Source organism: Sinocyclocheilus anshuiensis, unplaced genomic scaffold, assembly GCF_001515605.1.
Source record: "Sinocyclocheilus anshuiensis isolate Anshui unplaced genomic scaffold, SAMN03320099.WGS_v1.1 scaffold577, whole genome shotgun sequence".
Taxonomy (NCBI): Eukaryota; Metazoa; Chordata; class Actinopteri; order Cypriniformes; family Cyprinidae; genus Sinocyclocheilus; species Sinocyclocheilus anshuiensis.
The window spans coordinates 839173-864310 of record NW_015539872.1 but is presented as its reverse complement, the minus strand read 5'-3'; the positions used below and the strand labels follow the sequence as shown (position 1 = coordinate 864310).

The window sequence follows — 25138 nt, the reverse complement described above, 5'->3', positions numbered from 1 at the left end:
ATGCATATCGCTACGGCTTGCAATATTTGGGGCCATGAACAAAAGACAAAGAGAAAATCACTCACTGCTCTTACCTAAATAACTTTTGTAGCTATAATAATAATCAGTGCATATTGAATTCAAAGAGTAAATACTACGCAGTGTTTTATTTTTCCTTTTTATTATTCAGTTCCTAAACTCATGTTAAAATGAAATTTTTATGTAATGCGTGAGTAAAACATTATCGTTCACTTTCAGAAGTTGTTGTAGGGGTGCTTTCTTATTAGAATCAAAATCATAATGAGCTTTATTCACCACTTAAGTGTGTGCAAACAAGGAATTTGTTGTGGTTTTACAGAAACTCTTGGTACATATAGTTTACTTTGAGGGCAGACCATTGCTATTTTTCGGATTTCTAAGACTAATGTTCTTTTCATTGTACTACCGTTCAAAAGTGGGGTCAGCAAGATTTTTTTTTTTTTTAATGAAATGAATACTTTCATTCAATAAAGATGCATTAAATTGATAAAAATTAACAGTAAAGACATTTATAACGTTACAAATTATTTCTATTTTAAATAAATGCTGTTCTTTTGAACTTTCTATTCATCACAGAATCTTTAAAAAAAAATGTTTCACAGTTTCCACACAAATATTAAGCACCAAAAACTGTTTTCAACATTGATAATAATAATATGAGCAGCAAATCAGCATATTAGGATCTATGGATCTGATTTCTGAAGGATCATGTGGCACTTAAGAAGACTGGAGTAAAGGCTGCTGACAATTCAGCTTTGTGTCACAGGAAGAAATTACATTTTAATATATACTACAATAGAAAACAGTTTGTTTACATTGTGATAATATTTCACAATATTATTGTTTTACTGTATTTTTGATCCTCCCTTGTGAGCATACGATACTTCTTTCAAAAAATAATTTTAAAAAACCTTACCGGCACCACATTTTTGAATGGTTGTGAAACGTAAAAAAATAAAATGATTATAAATGTAAACTGGACTTTTAAGCATAAGTTACTAAATTAGGCAAACCATCAACGGCAAAACTAAACCAAAATTCCATTTACATGTGGCTCTCCAATTTCCACTTAAATAGCAGTGATAGTAATCCCATTTAAATAATTCTGACATACTAGTCTTACTATCTCTGCAATATATGGTATGTATACTACTATGCATAGTATGCAAATATTCAGTATGCACAGATGACTACAATTTAAAATTAATAGTGTACAACAGAGTTGACCTTGACCACTGTGATGAATTAGTGATGTTTTTGTGCGTGCTTGTTTATTTGTTTTTGTTTTGTTTTTTTGTTTTTTTGCACAAACTGACATTAATATGCAATTTTTTTCCCAAGATCATAACTGGACACATGCAACAGTAACATACTGATTTCCTTCCTGTTTTAAAGAATAACAGGCTGTATAGAGTTTATACTGTGTAGTATTCAGTGAGCTAAGCTATTATTCATTGTGAACACAGCCTCTGCCACACTCTGACAGCAAGAGGAGGAACGGTGTTCAATCAGGGCTGAAAGGATAAGGAACACTTAAAAGTCATGCAAATTGAAGAAAGAAAGAAGATGAAATACAGGTCCATCTCTCCTCCCTGCAATCATTCAAAAGCTAAAGATATCTGCTGTATAGCTCAGACAACTTTTGAGGACCTATTAATCACTGTGCTTTTTTATTAAGCCTTGAATTAGTTCACATTAATAGATCATACTGAGGTAGCTATTATGTTACAACAAATAATTAAATATATATTTGATAATTCACTTATTTTATTGAGTGTCTTGTTTTATTTTTATTTAGTTTTGTAAAAGCTTCAAAAACCTATTCTGATAGCTGTCTGACAAAGTTATTAAAAAAAACCTTTAAAGTACTTTCCTAAACATGCTCTTCAATGGCATTCTGATAAACAACTCACACTAACACTCATTTAAATCTATCTTTGGACCGGAAGGAAGTTGGCAAGGTAAACAAAGTCACCAGGTATTTGTGCCCTACATCTTCATCACTCTAAAGTAAACATACTAAACGTACCACTCAAATCTAACTGTATCAAAGCAAACCCAAATGACTTCACAATAAGAAACATTTCCTAGGCTTCAAACTTTAAAATGGTACACATTCCAAATCAAAAATTGACTTTAGACTAAAAATGAGGTACTCACCTTCAACTTCTTCCTGATCACATAAGTTTTTGAGTAACGAGGCCCCTCTGTCCAGCACGGCCTCATCCTCCATCCTGTAGTAGTAAAAGAGGAAAAAAGACTGCTCACATTTCTCTTCTAAAGACAACGTGGAGCCATAGCGGCGAGGCTCATTCACTTGCAGTGTGTTTCTGCTAATACTAGCCATGTTCCCAGGTTAGCAGGTAACGCTAACAAGGGGTGAGTCTTTGGTCTGGATCCAGCCCTGGTTAGTAGATGTGCGGTGTAACTTATGGGACACAGTCCTGTTCTGAGTGCTGCCCTTGAGGGGACACAGGAGCGGTCAGGTAAACATTGGGAGGGTAATCCGGTCTCTGGGGGATGGGACGGGCTGGGCAGCCTAGTAAGATGCTAATTGAGTCTGATGTCCAGGAGGTGTGAGCCGGGCTGCCACACACAGATTTCAGATCAACTAATGAGCGATACTAATGCTAATACATCACGTTACATGTGGGTGGAATAAACACTGAGCATGGTCTCAAACGCTATTTATGACAATCGGATTTCTCCAGCTGGTCTATTATACTCAAGCGATTATGGGGCATTATATGCCCTAGCATTAGATCAATAATGAAACATGACCTAATCTGACCTGATATAGGAAACTTTACAAACAAACAATGCTTACTGTATTTTCCTAAAAAGTAGTTCGCATGCACCTGACTGTAGTCACCAAGTCAAAATCTCATTGTTGAGAGAATATAAATAAATAAAAAAAACACAGGTAATTATTGCACTGGTTTATTATTACATTAAGAAAAATGTAAAATCCCGGTAAAGTCGCTTTGGAATATAACTCCATCTGAAACAATGTTTTACAATGACTTACATTCCAGAAAATACTATAGTTATAAAAAATAATCCAATATTTAGAATGTTTGAAATGAGGAGGACAAAAATGTATAGCAAGGCTGAAACTTATTTCAGTATTCTTATATATTTTTTTCACCAGTAGATAAATAGCTTTTTACATTTACATCATTTTTTTTATACATTTACGGAGTGTACTGTATGTAAAAGGCTGTGTAAAATAAAATAAAATAAATGTCTAAGTGGACCAAAAACATACAGCAAGAAACACTCAAACAAATTTGTCCAATGTACTGGATGTCTGGAATGAGGAGGATAAAGATCCATAGCAGGGCTGAAATGAACTCGTTTCCTGTTGGCATTTTTCAAAAATAAGAGTAGAGGTGGTATGTTATTCCTTACAGTTTTTTTTTTAATAAAGTCGGTTATATTATTGTTAATTTCAATACTTTGAGCCAAATCAATTTCTTACTTGAACCAACAAAACACTGAGTTAGCATTTACATTTTCTATAAGATGATTGTTAGTCAACTCTGAGTGGACTTATGTAAGCACTTAAACCTTTATCTGACATGTTCCGCCTGGCTAAGACTGCCTAGTAAAATTAAGCAACAGCAACATTGTGAGTATCACAATGATTTAAGACTGTTTTTGGCCATTAAGTTTCCAAAGAGTATGTTGTTATGTCCATTAATACATGGAAGTTTAAATATCTTAAATTCTTCACTGAGACTTCAACACACTCTCTATATACAGGTGCATCTCAATAAATTAGAATGTCGTGAGTGTGCATTGAATTTATTTAATACACGAGTTTCACAATTTGAGTTGAATTACTGAAATAAATGATCTTTTCCACGACATTCTAATTTATTGAGATGCACCTGTAAAAGGTATGCTGTAAACTCTATGTAGTGAACTTTACATTTGCATCTGGGGGAGCATGTAGCCATTTGCCCACTAGGGATAAAGATTATTGCTCCAAGCAAGGTGTAACTGCTCTTTGTCACTTTAGAAAGAAGTCCAAAGACCAGACCGAAACAATTCAGACACTGACATTCTCTTTCAGGAACAGAGGTGTGACTAAAAGTGTGCAGTAAATGGATATGATGTTATTTGTTCCGATCACAATCATCTTTAGAGGTTCGATAATAGAGTGCTTTTCACTTCTAAAATCCATTAAAAACATTTAATGCCCAGAGAACACACTTTAGATAATGATTTCCTCTATGGGCTCATTACATTTTTACAAAACCATAAATAGAAACCAAGATGTAAACACAAACAGGAAGGATAGAGCTTGTTTCTCTGATAAGAGCGCAGAGCTCCTGAGCGCCCAGTGTCACTGCATATCTCAACTAGATGCAATCAAGCATGCTGAAAAGATGCCAAGTTTAAACACTCAATTCTGGAACCCAGGCTCATTGAACGAATGTGCCTGTGGTGACATTTCAACAAAATGATATTACACTGCTTCTTGCACATTTCATAACACGTTCAAAGTAACACTTTTAAAGTGAAATGTCCAGTGAGTGGCACTAAAAGTTCAGTTTTATCCGAAATTCGAACATGAATCTGGCAACAGGTTATTACATTGGTTGTTATATGTATCGCAGAAGTTTGGAAACGAAATGTCCGGTGAGTGGTGCTAAAATGTTAATGCTCATTTGAAAATAAAGTACCACCTACAGTAAACCCTATACTAAACCTATTCGATAAAAATGCATTTGCTGAATCAACCATGCCATTTTCATGGGATTTGTGCCTGAGCACTCAGCATACAATGTTGTACCGGGTGAGCTACTGATCAAGTTTACTATGTCTGAAAAGCCATACACATGGAGCTGGTTATACAAACGTAAGATGTATTAATTCAGAGATCATGCACCATGGTAAAAGTGTTATATAAAAATAATATGATACGTGTTATACGAAAATAAGTTTTTCTTAATTGATTTTTTACTGCCTCTAGTGTTAATTTCCGCTGGAAACTGCAGTGAATTGTATGTATAGGTACATTTTGGATTTTTGCAAAAAATGTAGGTAGGCACACTTTTCCATTGAGCCTATGTTGTAATTCTGGCAAAGTGAAACTCTACAGCAAATCAAGATTTGTTAAAAGTTAAGTTAGTATTACACTTACCACCATTTAAAAAGCCATATTACTGAGGCCTGCAGGGCTTTACACTTATACATGTTGTTAAACAATAACTACATATGGCAGGTGCGACACAAACAGAGGTGTTTGGTTATCTGTGACATGATATAATACTAGATGACTGGTTAATAGGTCAGTGAATAAGTTTAACAGAGGGGTTGGACATGACCATGTTTCTAACACCTAGACTTTACACATAGCTAAGTTAGGACTGTTAATAGCAACCATCAACAATACCAGCTTTATGGACAATGTCAAAATTCATAACCCGTATGATAACCACAGACAAAACAATCCTGTTTATAGTAATCTCATTTGTACAGAACGTACAAAATTGTAAGGAAAACAATTCTCTTGGAGGCAATGGAAGGCTCTCAATTTATCCAGTTTGTTAAAGGATAAAAATCTCTTGGAAAATACTTTTGTCGACCATTATAAAGTAAGGCAAAAAGAAAAAAATAAATAAAGATCAGCACTTAAACTATTTTTTTTTTACATCAGACTCTGACTGTTACTTCCCTAAACTATCCCTCTTCTTTCCCCAATCTTCATTGCCACCTATAGAACAGACATTGACACAGCAAGCACCAACAGTGCTCCTTCACATCAGACGGGTTCACAGTTTCTTGCAAATAGTTGGGTGAACTGTTGTTTAAGCATACATAAAATATGACAAACTAGCATAATAAACTACACCCACACTTAAAACTACAAGCAAAACATAACAATTTTCAACCATTTAACTGCAGCAAAATAAATAAAAATCTAAAGTGGCAACATACCCATTAAGGAATTAACTCTCCTCTTTTCATATTTCTTTAGTGTTTTATGCATAACTGGATTACATATCTGACCTCAACTCCTGACTGGAATCTCTTAAGTGTAAGATAAATCATTCTTCCTTAAATATTAACTTGTATATTTAGATTTTGTATCACTGATTTATTGAGTACTGGGACATAACAGGCTAAAAAGGTGAAATAAAAATATATGTAAATAAGTTCACATATTAACAAATTGTTTTGAGTGAATCTCCTACAAACATGAGAGGCACTTACCTATGTTTGGGTGCAGAATATATTGCATGTGAATGTAAATATTGACATTAATGAAATGGATTCTTAGCTTCTATTCTGAACTGTCACCAGTTTGAAAATCTAAGGTGCTGATAAATTAGCCAAGTTTTGCATATGGTGTTTCTAGTTACTAATAACTAATAATGAGATTATCCAAATATCCAACAGTATGTCTTGTATGATGAAGCTGACATAACCTGCTATGGCAGAAATCATGAGTCATCAATTACTTATTCATCAGTTACTTAAAATTACAACAACAAAAAAAATTCACCAGAGCCTGTGATGTTGTTGAACTCACAACAGGTGAAACATGGAAAGAGGACCAGGATGACTTCGATATTATCTCATTTTTATAAAAGTTTTCCTATCTGGCAATGCTGACAAAAAGATGGGACGTAAACTAGGCTACTGTACGTTGTGGAATATGTTTTGTCCCAGACTCAGCACTCAGTGTTTATATTTAATGTAAATTCAGTGTCTGTTGTTGCAGGGTCTCAGATGCTATTCTACTATGAACTGGATGAGACTTGTTAACTGAACTATAATCCTGATCACAGAACCGATAAATACAGGAGCAGGTTTTGGGCTCTTACCTCTTACCGCCGCTCATTTTGTGAAGCTGAATCGCTGATAATGTATTCCAGTGGTTTGCTGCTTCAGTCCAGAGCGATCAATGGAAGCACTGCAACGCCAAACGTTTCAACTGTTCCGTTACTGCGCGCTCCCAAAACACTGACAACACTGCTTTTGAGAACTCCTTATGAATAAAATAAGTAAGCTACATGACGTTTTCTAATAACAAAAAGCAAAACGTGACAGAAAGTAAATCTAAAATACCTCACGTCCTGTCAGAATGTGCTCCGCCGCATGTGACAGAGATGACGCGCTGAAGCAGCAGAACAACTGGACGCTTCAAATTGCGCCTTTCATTTATTACTAGCCGCTGCTAGGCACGTCACAGCACGAGTGGGAGGTCAAAAAGTTGCGCTAAACCTTGCGTTTACCTTGAGTATGATGACACTTACACCAATTTCTCTTTGAAACGGCAATTCATTAACTTGAAAATACACGCCTCAAAGTATAAACACAAGTAACCCGCGGAACTACTTTAATGTGCGCTCATGTGATCAACGGATCCAAAGTTTGGCTGTGGGATGAAAACAGGTACTCCGCGCGCACCTTGTGCTTGCTTCACTTTCACGTGAGACACAGCGACACCTTCCGTGGAAATCTCACACCAACAGCATGTTTACTCAGGGAACTGAGGGAAGTCGACATACACACGTTAGATCGATAGCTAAGTGAAGAAATTGTAAATAGATAAAGTTAAATGTTTTATGTTAAATTTCATAGAACGTAAAAATAGCTTATCTGAATACGCTCTTTAGAAAAGGAAAATAGAGATTTGATTGTATCAAATTGTTACTCTTTTCATCATGTCAGATAGCAACATCGTGTTATTAGGCAATGTTATGTTATGTTTCATCCGTAAGCATTTCAGCTAGATTAAAAATAAACCATAGAACACAATGTTTAGCCTATGTTACACAGACACACACGCTGTAGTAAATGATACATTATTAAACGCTCAGTTGGAGAGCATGGTCTTTCTGAAGGTCAGCCATTCCTTTCCTCTCCCCTGTAGGGACAAAAGCCATATGTGTAAAGAGAGCGGACTTTACTGTAACATCAGCTGTTAATATGTTAGATGATGTAGACAAAATAATAGTGGGAAAGATGTATTTTACAATATTCATATTTTATTCTATGCACATGCTTTATGTTTTTTTGTTTGTTTCTTTGTTTCTTTCCACACACTTCACTTTTGTTTAGGCCTATGTGTCTGAATCACATTTAGCATGCTTTATGGGGACTCTCCATAATGGTTTTCATACTGTACAAACTGTATTTGCTATCTCCTTACCCAAACTCTACCCCTAAACCTACCTCTCAAGCAAAACTTCTGCTATTTTTAGATTTTACACACAAAAAAAAAACTTCATTCTTTATGATTTCTAAGCTTGTTTCCTCATGGGAACAAAAAATGTCCCCACAAAGACAAAAATTACTGGTATTATACATTAACAGTTAATCTTAAAAAAAAAAAAAAACATTATATTATTGGTAATATATATATATATATATATATATATATATCCTACTGTCAAAGCTTCATCTTGCCATTATTTCATAATTTGAAGTTCTCTATAAGCAACTGTCAAAGCCATATGCTTTGTAGGCCAATGAGCAAACTGTTGATCTTATGGAAAAAAATAAAAATATTAGAACAGAATATATAAAATTATTTGACCATTATACTATTTATGTTTTTGATTTGGAAGAATTTTAACTGTTGACTTCATAGATGCACAACTGTTGGCGCAAGCTACATTAAAGTGATTATTACGTTTTGAATATGGATATTTTTCTTACAAAAACGCATCGATTCGCTACGGAAGGCCTTTGTTTACACCCCGGAGCCGTGTGAGACACTTTTTTTTATGGATGGGCGATTTTTATTTAAGTTCTTTTGGACTGAAGCAATGCAACACCTGCTGAGTGGCATTAAACAGCTTGAAAGATCAAAGACAATTTTAATATAACTCCGACTGGATTCGTCTGAAAGAAGAAAGTCATATACACCTAGGATGCCTTGGGGGTGAGTAAAACGCAGCCTAATTTTCATTTTTGGGTGAACTAACCCTTTAAAATATTACTGTTCAAAAACTTTTGACTGGTAGTCTATCTATCTATCTATATATCTATCTATCTATCTATCTATCTATCTATCGTCTGTCTGTCTGTGTCTACAAAAAACAAAAAAGAACATGTAACAAGAGGATTCATTCTTACAGGTTCATTTGACCATTTTTTTGTGACTCCAAGCCAATGATCACCTTCAACTTTTAAACCATCCCTTTAAATCAAATGTTTTTAAAAGAACTTCTTTCCATGCTTTAAATAATTTATTGAGAGATCGACCATTGCACACAAGAATGGTTTTATAAGACCCATAGTCCAAAATTAACTAACTATATCAGAGTTGTTCTGCACAGCTTTTGATACCATTAGCATAAAAGAACTCCAGACATTGCTAAAGAAAAACAAAGAGCAAAATAGCTTAGAATAGCCTAAACTGGTTTGCCCAGCTGGTCTTCCTGACTGGTTCTAAGATGATCAGGCTGGGAGACCAACTGGCTATTGTGATAGAAATTTACTTTGTTTACTTCATTTCTTACTTGACTGCATATGAAATGCTCAAGTGAATCTATTTTTCTTGCATACAGGAATATAACGTCCTGGGCATCTCTACCACCGAGGTAGAAATAACTGGTTTTAGCCAGTTATTGCTGACACTCTCACATCTATTTTTCTAGACATCTTCTGTCTGAGCATAGAATATAATAGCTAGGGGGGGGATTTCGCTCGCAGTCACAACTGCATACTGCATAGCCTGTGTGCTGCATGTTTTTTGACTCACTTTGCAAATAATAAAAGACAAAGACGAAAGTTGACTCAATATCTTCCTTTCAGTCTCAACCAATAATTTTCACACAATACCATCCAGCTAAACAGCAGCTTGGCTATCATGGCAGTCAAGTTAGACCAAACCAGCTAAACCATCCAAGACCAACAAAACTTCTAATGCTGGCTTAAGGTGCTTTTTCAGAAGGGATATTGGTCCATGAAAATAACAGCCTCTTAGACAAACGTGTCTGTCTGCCATTAAGTATTTGAAGCCCTTTGTTCCTCACTGTGGGTCTGCATGGAGGCTTTTTAATAACATTCCTTTGATGGAGATATTGAGACAGAGGCTTCAGGAGGAACAGTTAAGGGGTTTAAGACTGTTCCTTGTCATCTCTAAAGCCATCCAACACATTGTATGCCGCTGGCACATTCTTTGCTTCAGCCTCATGCAATGATAAGATGTTCTGAGAAGAAAACGGTGCAAAAGTTTAAGTAAGTTAGTTTAGACTAAAATGGCTTTTCACTTCCAGCTTTTATGAATAAACAGATGAGTCTTTTCGTCAGGTGGGGAATGCTGCAATATAGGATTAGGTTTTCTCAAAAAGCAGAAGGGTTCATAAAGGGAAGATGAGAGCAACACCATTTGGTTCATGTCAAGTAGGATTGTGCCCTCTTGTGGCCAAAAAAAGTTTAACTCCAGGTAAAATTTGCATGATATATATACATCGTGTAATTAGGATAAATACTTTATACCCTTATCTAAATAATCAAAGAAAAGGAAACCGTTTTTGTTTCTTTTCTTTTTTATTTCTATCACCTTTTTTCTCAATTATGAAACTTGCACAAATCCTCTTGAGCAAGAAAACAAGAAAAGCAAACAACAAACGTTTACATTCTTCAGGGATTTCAGTTGTGCAAAGACAAATGTCTGATATCTGGCTTAAACCGAAAACACAGCGAGTGATTTTTCTCAATTAGCAGTAGTTTCAAATCTGTGTAAAGTATTTTCATGATTACATTATATGAAAGTCATTTATCAAACCATACATTCAACTCCACTATTATTTTACTGTGTAAAAAAAACATTGACCACAACTACTAACTTGGTATTGTTTGTCAAATGGCCACTATGACAAATTAAGGCTTTCATATTTTTTCTACAATAACATACAAAATACAAACAAGCTGAACATTTTATCAAAAGCAACCCAAATTAACATGTAATTAAAATAAGCTCTGACCCAGACTTTTTAAGATAATGCCACTCTTCAAAGATCCTCCTTTCCTCCATAAAGAATTCATCAGCATAGATCATTGTATTTGTTACATGAAATGCTATGCTGTTATATTTTTGAAATTATGGCAACCAAATAATTTTCACAAAAAAGGACATTCAGAAAATAGAAAATATATAAATATACAAGAAGTGGGGAAGACAAGACCAACTGTATACTGCTATTAAGAAGGAATTGTAAATAATATTAAGGTAATTCAATACTTAATACTAAAATCTGAGCACTTGTGCACTTGTGTTGTAACAGGAGTTGAGTTGTAACAGGAAAGGAATATCAGAAGATAGAATGGACTGGCCAATACAATGCCAAACAATAACAAGCAAATTCAATTATTACAGTGATTTTCAATTTTCGTATATATTTAACCATATTTAAATGGTTATGGTAAGGAATTTAATCATTTACTTGAGCTCAACCCCTGCTTTCCCCATCCTAGATATGCAGATTAGATATAGATAGTGATTACATTGTCCTAAAACTGGTGCAACAAACAATGATTTTGTTAATAGAACTAGCAATGTCAAACACTGCTATCTAATCTAACACAAATAGCTGAAATAAATGTAAAAAACTACTCCCAAATAATAATATACCCTGTATACCCAAACAATATATATACCCTATTGCTCATATAAATATCTTCTGATCCTGAACCAGTATTCAACAAAAATCTATATTTACACAGGACAGATCTGAATTTGTACGCATAGTTTGTTAGTGAAGTGCAAAGTATATTATTTGCCAAAAAAGGTAAATAAACTAAGAATATGCATAAATATGAACACAATCGTTAAGTTAAAATGATTTTTTTCTTGTTCCTCTTCTTGGCCTTTCTGCTCCAAATGGTTGTTCTCTATTACTGTGATCATGTCATATGACCGCAAACTTTGACTGCTGGGACTTGGACATGCTTGAAGAGGAAACTACCCAGACCTAAGAAACTACATACAGGGAGAGAAAATATTACTTATTTAATAAGAAGAAGAAGAAAAAGAAGAAACTTTCACATCTGACTCTAGCTGATACATGGCCATTTAAGAGTGTATAGTTGCCTGGTAGCAGGACTTTTAAGTACTCACACAAATTTGACAACTTGCACATAAAAGTAGTACACTGTTATAATTTGCCATATTAACAGAGTTCCTATTCAGTTACTTTACTTTATCTCAGTGAAATGATAATTCTAAAATATGGATGTGTGCCTCTTGATAGTGGTCAGGAATTTCCAGGCGAAGTGGCTGTAACAACTGTTTGACCTTTTTGTGGCGTTTAAAAAGCAGAAAAATGCAGACTCCACACATGGCCGTAACAAGAAATGAAGTTAATATACCATAGAGTAAAGCATGGCTCTTTATTCTTTCAGCTACACAGGAAAAAAAGAATGAATGAACAGGAGGCATTATTAATTATCAGTTAAACAAATTAAAGCATGTCAGCAAAATTCACAATTTATTACAGCATGCAATTCATTTCAGCATCTGAATGAAACTAACTCATTTCTAGTGTTTTGAATCACAAACAATGTGAATCATACTGTTGCAGTTTGTAATAAATAAGTGAATAAGACTTACGTGTTTCCAGGATGATTGCACAAATTTGGTTGCCAACGTTCCCATAAGGCTTTTCGTAGAGCAAATACTGAACCTGGAAACAGTAGTTTTGCCCTGATTCCAGTTTAAAAATGTGTTCATTCTTGCTTTTTGTAATAACACACTCTGCCTGAAGGTTCAAAAACTCTTGTCAGCTTTACAATAGTCCTCTTACAGAAATATAGTGAATGAATAAGTTTACATGATTTTTTCTGTGTGAAGGATGCAAGAGACCTTTGAGTATCCTCCGTTATTCACTTTCCAGAATGATAAATTAAATGCAACATTTTCTCCATCTTCTTTTTCTAAGCTCTCATCCATATGTCCATTTCCGGTTTCACAGACAGTTTCAACACAGGAACACCGGAGTTAGCTGTAAAATAGGATAAACAAAGAAAGGTATGAATGTGAGCATGTGCACATAAGTTATGTTACATATTAGCAGTGTTGGGAAGGTTACTTTGGAAATGTAATAGGTTACAGATTACAAGTTACCCTACTTTCTTTTCTAAATTTCTAATGTTTTCAACTGTTAATCATTTTCAAACATGTAAACCAGGCAGGGTTAACCTTACAGTATGTGCTCAACACTGATAACTGTCAGACTTTCAAAATCCTTCGTCACTTGAATTAAGATTATAATATTTTCATTTTAAAGGAGACATTGGATGCAAAATATCTTCATTTGCATATAAAGGTGTCTTAGCAGTGTGTGGACACAACCACCCTACAATGATCAACATTCACTCCTTTTTTTTAATCCCCCAAAAACCTAAATAGTCTCAATTATAAAGCCATTTTCACGTAATTCCGTTACATGTAACTAGTTACTCCCCAACACTGCATATTAGAGATGATAAACAAATGTTTTAATTTCAAATGGAAGGCATATATAACCACATAAAGCACTCCGTACCATTTACACACTTGACTGGATCGGAATACTGCCATTCTGACACGTTGATTCCTTTCTCTGCGCGCACTCGAAATACTGCTCCATAAAACTCAGGAGTGATTTGAAATCTGAATTCTGTCCCGTTGTGGCTCGTCACATTGTACCATTCATCTCCTGTTTTGCTAAAAATCAAAGTAACAATAGAGAAGAAATTAGTGTCAGAAAGAACACAACAAGGGTTTGCGACAACATGAGGGTGAATAAATGATGACAGAATTATTATTATTTTAGTTGAACTATCCCTTTAACACAGCATGCTTACGAGCCAGGTTTATACTGCAGTGAATACAGGAAACTGTCATCATCGTCTGGAGGCTTCTTCCACTGAAGATTTGATCGGACTGTCTTGACATCCTGAGGCGGATTTAAGCAGAATGTCCCCTCTGAAATAAAACAGACAGGCGGTATTCTGTGTTATGGATATGTAAGTAATCATTTAAATATTAACGTACAGTTACTGCAGTTCCACGCATCATGCCTTTTGTGTTCTTACCTATGTTGATTAACAGCGTCAAAACCACCCCTACGCAAATGTGGCGGATCATTTCGTCGCTTTTTAGTCCATATCTTTCACCGTGAAATCAGCCATCTAGCTGGCTTTCTTGAGGAAACACGCCAGTTCCTCTTACGATGAACAAAGTAAATGTTGCGTAATGTGTCCAGTTATAAGAGACTCGCGCCATAAAATCAAAACACAAAAGTATATGTTAAACCCAATAAAAATGTCACAACACTGTTCTTACTACTTTTTACGCATAAATCTCATTTGTAAGAGTTATATTAGTCAGTCGCCGATACAGAGATAGAGATCCTTCGTCTCTCACATTCCGCCCACTCTTCGTTGTCTGTAAAGGAAGTTTTGGCAGTCCCAAAATATCGCGAGATATTCGCAATTGCTGCTACTACGGATGGAGTTAAGATCACAATTATGGACTCCAAACAAACACAACAAATGGTGTCCTCTTCCCGAAATGCCATTCAAGGCAAGTGCGCAAAAACACATTTTGGAAATGACTCTCAATAAATAAAATGCTGATAAAATGCCACAATGAACTCTCGCGAGACCAAGCGATCATTTCTCGACATTGGCCGCTAGCCAAAAGCGAAACTAAAATCAAACTAAAATTATATTACCGCTTATTTAGTTGAGTTTTCTGACCGATACAGTGCAATCTGTAACGGCATTAAAACTAATCTTATTTATGTAGGAACTACTTGTCACTGAAGAATATGCGTTATATTTAAAAAAAAAATCAATTTTTGTATAGACATATCCTATCATAAAGTCGACCACAAAATAAATAACTAAATATAGCACACATGACCCACTTTTGTCACACTATGGGGCTTTTTTTTTTATTGAAACATAGGCTACAACAACTCATGAAACAGATAAAACTATAAAACCATTGTAATTAATAGCTATTGCAACTAATACGATGTGCACATTTATAACATTTAAAACACATGTCGTAACATGTAAGACAACCATGATTCTTGTCAGAAAGCATGCTAGTAGATATAGACTTGTGACAACTTCTCCGTGTTTTAAAGATCAAGTGATGTGCTTGTGATTTTGGTATTAAGTTAACTTGGCTTAACTTAACTTAAGTTTACTTCTAAATTGCAACTTGAAAACAATAATCATACAATCTCCTAAAGTCCATTGAAACCCCCAATAATGGTTGCTCATATATTCCAGTACAGCAGGTGGCGATATAGACGTTCATTCCGGATATGCTCCTCTTCAAGAACAAGACGTTCAAATACGGAGTCGACGGTATGTTATTCTAGTTTTTTAGATACAACATTGTACATTATTGCCTTGTGAATGTGTCTTTAACTATATATCTATGAGACAGGCGAGTAACTCAGTTAATACCAAATTCTTAAAAAATAGTGATATTTGTTTATTCTATATTCATCCAACCAAAAGGCACGGGGAAAATCATTATTTTGCCTGTTGTCAGAATAACTTCAGATTTTTAGCCTCCATGACAGTCGATTAACGTTACTGGGTTACAGGTTTTAATTTGGCTCCATCCCTAAAGATGAATTAAGACAGTCAAAGTAAGTCGGGTGAAAGTGAAAGTATTACACAGAGAAGATGGAGAGTCATCATCAGGGTGCTGTGAGCAGCAGCTCTGGAGCCGATCTTCTCTCCAGGATCGCTCTCAATGATAACAAAGCTGGCATGGAGGGGCTGGACAGAGACAAGATCAACAAGATCATTCTGGAAACCTCCAAGGTTTGCACAGCTATTTATTTACTTGGGTTACACAGTATTATACATACTTGGGCTGTGTATTTAGGCTATATTAATGTTTTTATAAAGTGTAGCCTTTGTCAGGGGTTTTCAAACTTGTAGTGCCATAGATGATACAGTATGATGATGACGACATATATGAGCATCCTCACGGAAGGGACCTCCACACTAAATATTTTTCCTTTTATACTGTGAAATTTAATACTATGAATATGTCAAAATATTATTTGGAAAATATTTGTAATTTTATAATATATATATATATATATATATATATATATATATATATTATAGTTCTGTACTGTTAGATTTATTATTTATTTATTTACTGATTTATTTACTTATTCATTTTAATCTAATTTATTATTATATCTGATTTTTTTAATATGTGTAATCATTATAAACTAACTAAAAATGTTGTTTACATCGTTTTAGATTAAGTATAGCAAGATAGCAAGTCACAGTGCAAGACAATGTTTACATAGCTTAATGTCAATTACCTATTGTTGTACAGAAGACCTATTGTTTATTTTGAATGACAGGGATCTAAATTTTATGAGAATGAACTGAAGAAGGAGCAGCAGGTGAATCAGCGCATTGAAAAGATGATGGAGCAAAAAGCAAGAATCACGAAAGAACAACTGAAGCAAGCACAAGCAGAGGTAACTCTGTAATGATTGTCATAAATGTTATGATTGACACAGGAAGTGCTTGTAAAACCAAGTTCTAGGCATTGTTCAAATAAGTACAAGCTAGAAAGGGAAGGAATAAATAAAGAGAAAGAGATTTTTTTAAATTTATGATGAAGTCAGCCAGGCAGCCTGAGATCCGTGCAGCTACCGTTGGATCATCTGGTTGAAATATTTCCCACCATATGGACACACAAATTTCATGTGTCAGTTTTATTACTGTAATGTGAAAAAAATCTCATTCTCACTATCATATTGAAAAAACAAATCTATTATTTAAATCAAAAGCTTTCAAAATATTTATGCATCTTGGTAAATTTATATTGATATTACTTTAAAAAAAAAAATCATCTGTCTGTGCAGGATGACCCTCATTAATGTTTTTACAAAATTGTAGAAATAATGACAATTACAAACTCAAAAATAAAATATTTTGGTAATAACAGTTGGGGTGGGGAATGTGCTTTAATGTCATGAAAATAATGGCACATGCACTGAATCTTAATGGTCCTAAAATAAGCTGTATTGTCTTTATGCAAAATATAGTGAAACATGACCTGGACAATGCATTAATTTTAGGACTCCTTTTCTCAGCTGTTCAGGCAGAATTATTATTTAAGAGTTTTCATACCACAGGTGGACAAACTGACGTGTGAACTGGAGAGGAGTCGAGAGCTTGGCCGTGTGATAGTTCATGTAGACATGGATGCGTTCTATGCTGCTGTAGAAATGAGAGACTGCCCGGAGCTGAAGGACAAACCGATGGCAGTGGGATCTATGAGCATGCTGGTGAGAATCTGAAATAAACCAAGAGCATCGTCAAATATCTACAATGCTGATGTTTTAAATCGTTCTCATTTTCAGTCAACCTCCAATTACCACGCTAGGAGGTTTGGTGTCCGTGCTGCCATGCCAGGGTTCATTGCTAAGAAGCTGTGTCCAAATCTTGTCATTGTGCCGACTAACTTTGACAAATACAGAGCAGTGAGTGCCCAGGTATGTTGTATCTTAGTCCTACAGTATTCAGTAGTCATAGCTACTGTTTTTTAATGCCTGGCTCTGTCTTAAAGGTACGGGAGATATTTTCAGAATATGACCCTCATTTCATGCCTATGAGTCTGGACGAGGCTTATCTGGATATCACTGAGCACCTGGAGGAGCGGAAGCATTGGCCAGAGACCATGCGAACATATTACATCTGTGATGCCAAGACAGGTGCATTACTGTAGTCTATTGTGTAGTGCTGGCCTGGGGTTTTCAAGCTAGAGGGGTCAGTGCTGAGGAAACGTTTAGAGTAGTGCTGTCAAACGATTAATCGCATCCAAAATAACAGTTTTTGTTTACATAATATATGTGTGTATACTGTGTATATTTATTATGTATATATAAATACCAACACATGTATGTATATTTAAGAAAAATGTTATATTTTTATATTAAATATATTTATATGTAATATAATATATAAGAATATGAATATATAAATGTATAAACGTAAATATTTTCAAAATATATACTGTATGTGTGTGTATTTACATATACATAATAAATATACACAGTACACGTACATATATCATGTAAACAAATACTTATTTTGGATGCGATTAATCACGATTAATCGTTTGACAGCACTAGTTTAGAGATAAACTATGTAAAATAAATAAATAATATATAATAATATAAATAAATATTAAAATAATAATATCAATAAATATTAAAATAATATATTATTAATATGAATAAACATATAAAAAATGATTAAAATATATTTAAAAATGTATTTAAATTAATTAAAAAATAATACATCAATCTTACAAAGCTTGATCATTGAGAGATAATCTGCTCAAAGTTGTTTTCAGTCTTCAGCACATACATCAGATGTGAATATTGTATTTAAATAAAATAATAAATAAATAAAATATATTTTACAGTATTATAGAAAGTAGAAAAAAGTTTGTGTAGATTTATAATCTAATTATTTTCCAAATAATATTTGACTCACATTTAACTATAAATATATAGCTGCCTTTGAAATTTTATAATGGGGTCCCTAGCACAAGGATGATAATATTTGGGGGTCCATAACATCTAAAAGATTAAAAATCCCTGGGCTAGTTTTAAAAAGAGGTCTGATTTTTACTTATTTTTCCTTTGTGAAAGCATTGAAAATTAAAGTCTGTTTTTTTTGTTATGAGTGATTATAGTAACATGATTAAAGTTTTTTGTTCTGTTCTTTTAAAGGAAATGATGCAGACAGGTCTGCGGCTGAATCAGAGAGAGATGAACTGTCTCCTGTGCTGTTCGAGGACAGTCCCAGCTCCTCGCCCTCTCTCTCAGGGGCTGATGGGAAAGCAGAGGTGTTTGGGACGAGTGCAGAGGAGGCTGTGCGGGAGATGCGCTTCCGTATTGAGCAGAAAACATCTCTTACTGCTAGTGCAGGTGAGAGACTGGATGGTTTGTTTAGTCATTTATACTTAAATTTAGGGCTGTGCAAAAAATCGAATGTGATTTTCATGCGCATCTCGTCAGCCGCTCCTGTGATTAGTAGTAAATCTCCAGCACGTGCTTTCAGATGGAGCGGCATTTATTACACAGAGCCGTAGTTCACTGACAAGCTACACAAAATCGCATTCGATTTTTTGCACAGCCCTACTTAAATTGCAAACGTAAGCATATACAGTACAGTCTTCACACATTATGTAAGAAATAAAGAGTATGTTTCTCCTTGTTTGATCTCTCTTATAGGCATTGCCCCAAACATGATGCTTGCAAAAGTATGCAGTGATAAGAACAAGCCCAATGGCGAGTACCGAATTCCTCCTGAGAGACAAGTTGTGATGGGGTTTATGAAGGATCTTCCTGTCAGAAAGGTCTGTCTGACCCGTTTATCTATAACAGTCTTATAGCTCATTAATGTGGCCTAATATTGTTGTATATTTATTCCAGGTGTCTGGTGTTGGCAAGGTTACTGAGAAGATGCTGGCTGCTTTGGGTATTGTCAACTGTGACCAACTGGGCCAGCAGATGGCGCTACTCTCCCTGCTTTTTTCGGGAACCTCCTGGCATAATTTCCTTCACATATCTTTGGGTTTGGGCTCCACATGTATAGAGAGGTGTGGTTTTTTAGTCTTGCAGGGTCAAGTGTTTTTTGCGTAGTGATATTCTGGATTCAGAATAAGATTTTTATTCTAATATTTCATGGGGAAAATATTATTTTGTTTCAGGGACTCAGAAAGAAAAAGCATGAGCACTGAGAGGTAATCTGCTCAAAGTTTTCTCCAGTCTTCACCACATGTTTCAGATCCAAACATGTCTGTAAACTTGAAATCAACATTTTGTTTCTACCTTCCCTCAATTTATTTGTGTTATTTCTATTCTCTCTTTCTTTTAGGACGTTTGTGGAGATGAGTGATGCAGAGGCGCAGTATTCCCTGTGCAGAGATCTCTGTCAGGACTTAGCACAGGACCTTCAGCGGGAGGGCCTTAAGGTACCTGGGTTTCAGACCAAAAGTAGCTTCTCTCATCTTTATACTGAGTGTCGGAAATAGCCAGCAAAAACTTGCATATCTTTTGATTGGTAAATCTCAGATGCTTTGGTATGAACATCAACATTATTATTATTATGTACTAGTGTTGCTTTTGCAAATGTTTTTTCGAAGATATATATATATAATTTTTATTATATATATATATATATATATATATATATATATATATACAGTATATATTCTATTTATGTGTGTTGTATAGGAACATCTTCTCAATTGTTTAACTTCCCTACTTATTGGATGTTTTAAGCATTATAAACATGTCTGTATAACACCCTGAATGATTTCCACATAGTTTATGATGTGCAGAAACATGTCACATAAACTCCATACACAATTAGTATAAATGTAAGCATGCAGAAATATTGGTCTTGCATTCATAAGATGGAATGTATTTGTGTTTGTACTATAGGGCAAAACTGTTACTTTGAAGCTGAAGAACGTAAAATTTGAAGTGAAGACCAGAGCATTTACGCTGCAGTACGCTGTCTGCACTGAGGAGCAGATCTTTGCTGCTGCTAAGGACCTTCTCAAAGTTGAGATTGACAGTGTCAGCCCTCAGCCACTAAAACTAAGACTCATGGGTATATATTACACCTCGTGTTATTCTCGAAGTTGTTCTCCATTATTTCTTTGAAATATTAATGTGTATACATATACATATATATGTATATCACCAAGGATGCATTTATTCAAAAATACCGTAAAAACTGTAATTAAAATAAGTTTAAAATTATTTCTATTTGATCAGATTTTGAAATATCATTTATAATCCTTCAGAAATCATTCTAATTATGCTTATTTGATCAGATATCAGATATGCTGATATGCTTTTTTGCTGATTATACTTTCTTATCAATCTTGAAAACAAAGCTGCTTGATATTTTTGTGGAGACTGATATTTTTTTTTTTCAAGGATTTTTTTGATGAACAGAAAGTTCAAAAGAACTGTGTTTATATGAAATCTCTTTTTTTGTAACATTAGACCTATAAAAGTCTTTATTGTCAAAGTCTTAAACTATAAAGTATAAAAGTTTTTTGATAAATTTGATGCACCTCGCCAAATAAATGTAACTTTTAAAAAATAAAATCTTTATATAATTTCTATAAAATATATAAACTTTAGACTAAACAAAAATCTATGAACTGTATATAATAATAATAAAATCTTATTAACTCATAATATTTTGTTTTGTCTAAAGTTTATTGTATCATTGCATACAATATTTGCCTTTTTTTTTTTTTATTCATCATTGCAGTATTTGACATCATGCACAAAGAATCAAACCATACAATCAGATCTTTTTTTTTTTCTTTCTGAAGCTACCTTAGGTGTGTTTATTTCCGATTCAGTTTCTGATGTGTGTTTTGCAACAGGTGTTCGAGTGTCCGGCTTTATCAGCGCTGAAGATAAAAAACCTCTTCAGAGGAGTATAATGGGATTCCTGCAGAAAGGTGGATCTGATTCAAGCAGTTTCACGCAGTGTGCTGGATCTGTGCTCAAAGCAGAAGAAGACAGTGATGGTGCCAGTTTCCTAAAGCCACAGGCCACTGAGATGAAAGTACCTTCTGTGTCTGAGCAAAAACCCGAATCTAAAGGACCGCAGCAGCAATCATTTTTTCAAAGAGCACAGTTGAAAAGACTACAGCAGCAGCAGGTACAAATTTCTGTTATGGCTGGTACAGACACAACAAACAATAGTGCTGACGCAGCTGCTGATACACAGACAGATCTACCAACAACAAACAATCTGTCAGACACAACATCAGCAAAAAGTTTGTCAAATACAAACTCAGGGACAGACACAACAAGCTACGTAAACAAACCTGCAGTTTTAAAGCCATCATTTAAAATCTCAACCCAGGTGCTGCCGTTTCTCACCTGTCCTGTGTGCAACACAGAGATGAAGAATGTAAACCTTACAGCCTTCAACAACCATATTGATGAATGTCTGAAGGGCAGTGCGGTGGATAATGAACCCACACATTTGGATGCGCCTAAGGAACAGGAAGAGCTCAACAGTAAACCACCTGCATCAAGTTCAGAAAGCAGGACTTTAAAATCCTCAAGCCACGACCCAGCCTGTAATGAAGAGAAGCCGTCCACTAGCATCTCTGTGCCACTGGTGGAAACTGATGAAGACGGTGATTTCAAGACTCCATTTTTTAGTCACAGGACAAAAATAAATGGAAAGCGTTCTGTTCTTTCTAAAAAGAAGATGCCTGTTTGTGAATCTAGTTCTAACGCATCACCCAAAACACACAATCTTGAGGCCGTCACAGAGATGTCATCTGACTCGAACGGCTCGTCTTTGACGTGTCCTGTGTGCAGTCAGCCGCAAAGCACTGATGACCTCGCGCTCTTCAACCGGCATGTGGATATGTGTCTTAGCCAGGATGTTCTGCTGGAGTTTAGAGAATCTCATCCTCCTGTGGGTCATTCAGATGAACCAGCACTCAAGAGCGTACGAGGTCAGTGCAAAAAAAAAATAAAATAATCAACACTTTAGTATAGGGACCAATTCTCACTATTAACTAGTTGCTTATTAGTATGCCTATTATTAACATATTGGCTGTTTATTAGTACTTATATCTGCATGACCATATTCTACATCACTAGTCCTACCCAGTACATAAACGTAACAACTACCTTACTAACTAATAAGCTGCAAATTAGGGGTTTATTGAGGAAAAAGTCATAGTTAATGGTTTGTTATTAGTGAGAATTGGACCTTAAAATAAAGTGTGACCAAAAATGAAGAATTCAAGGAATCGCATTTGGTAACAATAACCATACCATGACAAGTAAGGAAAGGAAATGATTATAATACTTTTGTTGTTTTGTTTTTTATAGGCCAACTGGGGGACCAGGGAAGAGTTTCTAAAGTGAGAGAAAAAAGCAAAAGGTATTTAACTGTAAAAGGCAATAGTACAATATTGTAAGAATGCAATTTGAATGTACACAAATGTTTAAAAAGTTTGGGGTCAGTAAGATTTTTTTAAAATATTAATACTTTTATTTGAGCAAGGATGCAATAAATTGATCAAAAGTGACAGTGAAGACATTTATAGTGTTACAGAATATTTCTGTCTTTTTGTTAACTTTCTATTCATCAAAGAATCTTGAAAACATGTATCACAGGTTACACAAAATATCAAGCAGCACAACTGTTTTTAACATTGATAATAAGAAATGTTTCTTGAGCAGTAAATTGGCACTAAGTGACTTTATTCATGAACATTAAACAAATCTTACCAGCCTTAAACTCTAACACTAATGTGTATTATTTTTGTGTCTCATGATATTTATTTATGTATTCTCCATTGTAACTACAGGCAGGGCTCATCTACTCTTCCTCCCTCGAAAAAACCCAAAGTGTTGAGCACAAAACACACGATCGACAAGTTCTTCAAAGGCAATGCCGGACAGAAAGTCTAATTCTTTTACAAATCCAGAGAGATTTAATTTATGAAGGAGAGACTTTATAATCCATGAGGATTTTGCTGGATTCACTTGAGGGAATATTTTGATGGAACAAGTAAGAAGATTCTTGTATGGTGAAGAAAATCAGGTGTTTAATAGGATGACTTTTGATAAGAGATGTTTCAGATGATATACTCTGATAGAAAGCTGAAAAACTGTTTGGGTATATTTTTTGTATTTATTGAAATGTGTATTTGTGTGGTGGAAAAATGCTTCATACTGTGCTTCAAATTGATACTTTTGGACTTGCCTCTTTCAGTATTTATGTAGATCATTGATGTTACATGTACATTTATATATGAGTGAAATAATTTTATTCTATGCATAAATAGAAATGAGCATTTAATTTTGTATGGATATTGTAAAGCACTTTATAAACCATGACATAAGGCTTACCATCTAAATAATAAATATTTTCAAGTTTCATAATTGATACATTTTTACAATTCTGCATGTACAGTATATAGGCTATCTAATTTGCACCAAAAATAAATGAACAAAAACATTGTTCTCTTAATCTCATTTAATGTTGCTTTGTGTCGGTATAGAAATATAGCAGGTTGTTTTTCTTTGTTTGGAAACTATTTAAACAGCTTTACGCTTGCATGTACATTTATATATGAGTGAAATAATTTTATTCTATGCATAAATAGAAATGAGCATTTAATTTTGTATGGATATTGTAAAGCACTTTATAAACCATGACATAAGGCTTACCATCTAAATAATAAATATTTTCAAGTTTCATAATTGATACATTTTTACAATTCTGCATGTACAGTATATAGGCTATCTAATTTGCACCAAAAATAAATGAACAAAAACATTGTTCTCAATCTCATTTAATGTTGCTTTGTGTCGGTATGGAAATATAGCAGGTTGTTTTTCTTTGTTTGGAAACTATTTAAACAGCTTTACGCTTGTTTATTCATCAATTCTCTTTCCATGATAAATGCTAGGATGTTATTTATATCATTGTAAAGTACACTTCCATTCAAATGTTCAGTAAGAATTATTAAATGCTTTTGACAGAAGTCTCTTATGTTCACCAAGACTGCATTTATTTGATTAAAAATAAAGTTACAAAAGCAATATTGTGAAACATTTTTTCTTCAGTATCACATGATCTTTCAGAAATCATTCTGATATGCTAATTTAGTGCTCAATAATTATTTATTATGATCAATTTTAAAACAGTTGTGCTGCGAGATGCATTTTTTCCCCCATGATTCTTTGATGAACAGAAACTTAAACAGCAGCATTTATTTGAAATAAAACTCATCTGTAGATGTAAATGTCACTTCGATAAATTGAATTTGTCCTTACTAAATAAATGTATTCATATTGGGGAGGAAAAATCATATTGACCCAAACTTTTGAATGGAGAGTGTATATATGCATAATAACCTTAAACCTCATTCCCTATATCTGCACAGAACACAATCAGCCATTTAACTGTATGTACTCTGGGTGAGAGCGCATGTCTTTGGGGCGTGAGCTCTGAGTGCAAACAAAACCATCCACCTGATATATTTTACAGAATACAAGTCTCCAACTCTAAGAGCTGTGCAACCAGTACA

The 25138-nt window shown here is 34.5% G+C and overlaps 2 protein-coding genes and 1 pseudogene across 9 annotated transcripts in view; 1 reads left to right on the top strand and 2 right to left on the bottom strand.

Annotated features, from left to right (window-relative positions):
* The window catches only part of LOC107685251 (electrogenic sodium bicarbonate cotransporter 1-like), a 64863-nt gene extending 57712 nt beyond the window's left edge, over positions 1–7151 (bottom strand). For 5 of the 6 annotated variants that reach the window (XM_016481766.1, XM_016481767.1, XM_016481769.1 and 2 more), the window contains exon 1: positions 2179–2520. In XM_016481766.1, the coding sequence (XP_016337252.1) occupies positions 2179–2365 (187 nt within the window). In that variant the 5' untranslated portion in view covers positions 2366–2520. Of the gene's footprint in view, positions 1–2178; positions 2521–6857; positions 7022–7101 lie in introns of those variants that run through there. The other variant, XM_016481770.1, reaches the window with a different exon arrangement.
* Positions 7152–11776: 4625 nt separating this feature from the next.
* Positions 11777–15226, bottom strand: LOC107685254 (uncharacterized; annotated as a pseudogene).
* Positions 13897–23999, top strand: LOC107685252 (polymerase (DNA directed) kappa). 3 transcript variants are annotated; one of them, XM_016481772.1, is made up of 16 exons: positions 13897–13995; positions 15274–15351; positions 15597–15819; positions 16380–16499; positions 17163–17315; positions 17391–17522; positions 17597–17741; positions 18768–18965; positions 19272–19396; positions 19473–19639; positions 19751–19783; positions 19918–20014; positions 20487–20658; positions 21452–22546; positions 22929–22980; positions 23411–23999. In XM_016481772.1, the coding sequence occupies exons 3-16, from the start codon at positions 15679–15681 to the stop codon at positions 23511–23513; spliced, it is 2733 nt and encodes a 910-aa protein (XP_016337258.1). In that variant the 5' UTR covers positions 13897–13995; positions 15274–15351; positions 15597–15678; the 3' UTR covers positions 23514–23999. The 3 variants fall into 3 exon arrangements, with proteins under 3 accessions (XP_016337258.1, XP_016337260.1, XP_016337259.1); XM_016481774.1 differs by lacking the exon at positions 15274–15351; XM_016481773.1 differs by having other exon boundaries at positions 15274–15819.
* The last annotated feature ends 1139 nt before the right edge of the window (positions 24000–25138 follow it).